This window comes from Colossoma macropomum, unplaced genomic scaffold (genome assembly GCF_904425465.1).
Source record: "Colossoma macropomum unplaced genomic scaffold, Colossoma_macropomum, whole genome shotgun sequence".
NCBI classification, from domain to species: domain Eukaryota; kingdom Metazoa; phylum Chordata; class Actinopteri; order Characiformes; family Serrasalmidae; genus Colossoma; species Colossoma macropomum.
In genome coordinates this window covers 18,235,582-18,240,231 of record NW_023494786.1, presented here as the reverse complement: position 1 = coordinate 18,240,231, position 4,650 = coordinate 18,235,582, and the positions used below count along the sequence as shown (strand labels likewise).

At 34.9% G+C, this 4,650-nt stretch overlaps 1 protein-coding gene across 1 annotated transcript; it reads right to left on the bottom strand.

Moving 5' to 3' along the window:
- Positions 1–2,692: 2,692 nt before the first annotated feature.
- On the bottom strand, positions 2,693–3,655 carry LOC118827554 (olfactory receptor 52K1-like). The gene has a single exon (XM_036598963.1). The coding sequence runs from the start codon at positions 3,653–3,655 to the stop codon at positions 2,693–2,695; it is 963 nt and encodes a 320-aa protein (XP_036454856.1).
- Positions 3,656–4,650: the final 995 nt, after the last annotated feature.

Sequence of the window (4,650 nt, the reverse complement as noted above, 5' to 3'; positions counted from 1 at the left end):
GAAAGCATTGCAGACAATGTTCTTTCACAGACAACTGAAGAAATTCAATTTGCTGCAGGCCCAGATCATCCAGTTCAGTGCAGAGATTTTCAAATCCACCTTCACTTTATGACTAATTGTCTTGCTCACAAGACCAAGGGCAGAGCTTAGGTGTGTCAGAGATTCAAATGAAATCAAGTTATACTTTGAGACGAAGAAGACATTCCACATTTCGGGCCTCCAAAGTCAAAACGGCCCTTGCGTCGTAGATGGACAATGCGAACTAGCCTGCTAATGAGGCCGAAATGCTTGTGCAGAGGATTACTTTGGAGGATTTGGCTGGTATGGTTGCAGCCTTCAGCAATAAAATGGATCCAGTGATTTTAAAGCTGACTCATCTCATCCAAAATAACCCAAGCTGAAACATGTTTTTTTGAAGTGGAGGCACGGATGGCTGCAGTGGAGGATACTATTGGCAGAGAAAGCATGGAGGTAGCTAAGCTACAAGCTAACCCCAATGCAGCCCCTGAGAAAATTGACGATTTAGAGAACAGAAGCAGATGTTGCAATATCAAAATAAATAATCATCGGGCTGCCTGAGGGTGAGGAGGGCACAAACCTAGTAATGAGGACTTCCCTGCGGAAGTAAAAAGCAAAGGAAAAGGCAACATTGAAGGTTCACCATAACAACATGGCTAAGTTCTTCAGGTATCCGCAGGAAGCCGGCTTAGTCAGTCCCGGGGCTACACCTCTGTGTAATATAACCTTTCATTCCACAAGCACTTGACTGGGTATAGTGTGTTATACACTGGCCAGTTATGTCTGTGTCGTATGACATCTCCAGTTTGATTCACTAAAATTACTGAACTCAAAAGTTGATATGACTGCCTTCTTTTCTGGGCTGGCATTGCCTGAAAGGAAAAGAGGTTGCTTCTTAATAGGCCAGTTGAATTAAGTGAAATTCGGAATTGTATTTTAAATCCTGGACTGGACAATTTTACCACAGAAAACTTTTAAAAATTCTTAGACTCTATAATCAAGCCTATATATGATATGATTCAATTTTCATATATTGTTCGTAAATGGAAGCCAACATTTTCTTGATATTAAAGAAAGGTGAACTAGAGGACGAACGCATATCTTACTGGCCTATTTCTTTGCTTAATGTGGACTTTATAATATAGGTGAAGATTTTAGTCTTCCAACTTCAAGCTGTTTTAACCACACTTATGGGTATTGATCAATCAGGCTTTGTTAAAGGGAGGTACTCAGCCCATAACATAAGAAGACTGCTTAAGATCATATAACATTTAAATCAATGTCCGAGGTGTGCAATGGTCATTTCAATAAATGCCAAAAAGGTGCCTGACTGTGTCAAATAGCCTTATCTTTTTGTAACGCTATCCAAATTTAACCTAGGCAGTAAGGTTATTAAGGGTATTAGGATCCATAAATTCTCACTTTATGCTGACATTTTTCTTATTTATTTAGAATTGCCTACTAAATCCATTTCTAAGCTTGTACACTTAATCACTTGATTCGGGACCTTTTCTGGATACAAGATCAATTTTGCAAAGTCTAAGGCTTTGACATTAGGTGGTGCTCATTCATTAGGGCCTGCAGTCTCCCGGCAAAAGAGCCTTCTGCATATTCTTCTTCATTGTGCTTGCTAATGTATTCTGTTACAGTGGGCCTCTACTGTACAGCAGGTCAGTTTAGTGACCTGACAAAGCCCTGTCAACTGCTCTAAAGGATGAACTTCATAAATTGCTCAAAGTGTGGGACTCTTTTCTTAATTATTGTGGAGTGGAAAAGTCACAGAAGCTTGCTACCAGTCTAACAAGCACAGCAGACAGAAAAGAGTTTTTGTTTTTATCATTTTTAATTAAAGATGCTGATCTATGTTGTACTTTGAAGTTTTTTTTTAATACGTATTGACATTTTTAAAGTTTTTATAGTATCATATAGTGGATTTTACTCTTGTATAAGTTTAAGTGTTTGTAGACCTGCAAGTTAATATTTGATCTGTATGTAACATGTGAGCGCTCTGCTATGCCACAAAAACTAAATAATAAATAAAATATAAGGAAAAAATAAAGACTTCCAATCTCTGTCTATATAAAGGCTCAGTTCACCCTTAATCTTGATTTCTCCTACTTTCAAATGAATGATTTTCTCAGACAGTTTTGCTGAAATTTCAAATGATTTCAAATCCATATTGGGGTGACTTGTGTTTAATTGGTACAAATAATCATGATGATTTATTATCTGATTTCTTATTTTAATTTTCAGCTTATATATATATATATATATATGATTGTTTTAAAATCTCTAATATACTACAGAAAGTAAACACACATGAAAATATAATCTTCATGGTTTTAATACTACTACTAATACTACTACTAATAATAATAATAATAATAATAATAATAACAATAATAATAATAATAATAACAATAATAATAATAACAACAACATTAATACATTTTAATCCCATTTAACTAACTCAAGGATGCTTTAAAAAAAATTGTTTAATTCTTTTTATTGCTTTAAACAAATACAATAGCATGTAACATATCTGCAGAAAAAAATGCCAAACTCTGGGATCTATAACATCAAACAACCTGCAGTTCACAGAATCTAAAGTCAATGACACAGTTGTGGCTACTGAACAGGTTTGAATAACAATGCTGCAGCCTACATCACTGGATTAATGTGGTAAAATTTTCACATGGTTAAAGAATTTAAGAAACTGCTGCCTTATTTCTTTTGTTCTCACTCCATAAATAATTGGGTTGAAACAGCTTGGAAAAAGTAAGTACATTGTACTTAAAAAAGTCCGACTGTTGGCAGAAAAATCATTTTTTATTCTGTAAGACAAAGAAGCTGTCAAAACAAATATTAAACTAAATGTCATTACAATTATATGTGTTATACAAGTGTTGATGGCCTTCATGCTGGACTGCCCTGATTTCATGACAGAAGCAAATATCATTACATAAGATACAGTAATAAAAATAAAATCTGCAGCTGGTATTAGAAGAGCAGACAAAAGCCCAAGTAAGTTGTTCACAGAAGTATTTCCACATGCTAGCTGGATCAATCCCATGTGTTCACAAAAACAGTGATCTATCTCATTTTTCATACAAAAATGTAGTTTTCCAGCCAAAGAAATCACTGCAATATTTAAGAGTGTATTTCTAATTACTGGGACAATAATAAACTTTAAAAAGTTGGGCATTTGCATATAATTGTGATAAGAAAGAGGTCTACATATAGCAAAGAACCGATCTAGAGCCATCCACATCAGTAAAGTAGATTGATATGCACCAACATACTGATTGCAAAATATTTGTATTAAACAGCCCACAAGTGAAATTCCATTCCAGTCAAATAAAAAGCTAAACAGCATATTTGGTACAGAAAACATTGGTATAAGCATGTCTGCAACAGCCATTAGACCAATTAATGCAAACATTGGAGAGTGCAGAGCTCTCTGAGATATAATTATATATATCAGAATGGAGTTGGAGGAGGTAGACAATAAAAACATAAGAAAATATGGGATGAACAGAAAGCGCCGCCATTCTCCCAAAGAATAGAAGCCATTCAGTTTGAAAATTGTGAAAGAAATATTTTCTGCAGGAAGATCTTGTATGCTGCTCAATACCATGGTACACTGAACATTTACTACAACAGATTTCTTTTTTTTACTGCAGTTACAGATTATTCATTTGATTCATTTGGATATTCCAGTGTTTTGGTGCAACCACTATTACAATGCAAGCTGAATGCCAATAACAGTATCATCTGTCTAGATTGATTTGTGGCCACCCATTATTCACACAGACAGAACTTTATAATGATATTTAAACATGTTTTTGTGACTTGACACATGCATTTGTTTTCGTAAATAATTTCTAGATGGCTATTCTGAAATAATATTGTAAAGAAAGCTGTCAGATACAGACACTTTACACATAAAACACTTTAAGCAGCTCTAAAAATCTTGCAGTTCATTTTATAACAGTAACAACAGTCAGTATCATACAAAGATGTATATTATAGTCTGTTTTGTTCAAAGCCACTTAAAAGTATAATGATCTTTTTAGAACACTGAAGTATTGCTCTTTGTACAGTCACATATCACATATCCTCTTTTGCTTCCCTAACAGCTGATTACAGCTTGGCATTTGTTTCTGCTTCTATATACAGCCAGTTGTGTTCTCATGGGGCTATGCTATATTCCTACAGGCTTTTGTGCTGGAATGGAAAGCCCTGTTAATCTCCATTCCTTCTGCATCTTCCATCTACACACAGGCCATACTATGTCTAAAGCTTTAAAATGTTGTTATTATTCTATAAGTTTTTGAGAAAACAGTTTAAAAAAAAAAAAAGAAAAATAGAAATATAGCCGCAAGCAGCAATCTGCGGGGTCCAAGCACCAGGAAGACACTGAGGATTTAAGTAGTGGCCTCTGGTCGTAGAATGCAGCAGATGTTTAGATTTTTAAGAAAGATCTCCTTGTCTTATGATTAAGACCACTAGGTGATACATCTGCTACAATCTACGCAACTCAGTCTAACATCCATGACAGAAATTCAAACTCTTGACACTAGAGTTCAAAGACATCTGTGGCACAGCAGCAATTTTTTAAACAATTTATTG

Excerpts from the sequence above, each read along its gene's own strand:
- LOC118827554 (XM_036598963.1), bottom strand. The coding sequence starts at position 3,655 with ATGGTATTGAGCAGCATACAAGATCTTCCTGCAGAAAATATTTCTTTC.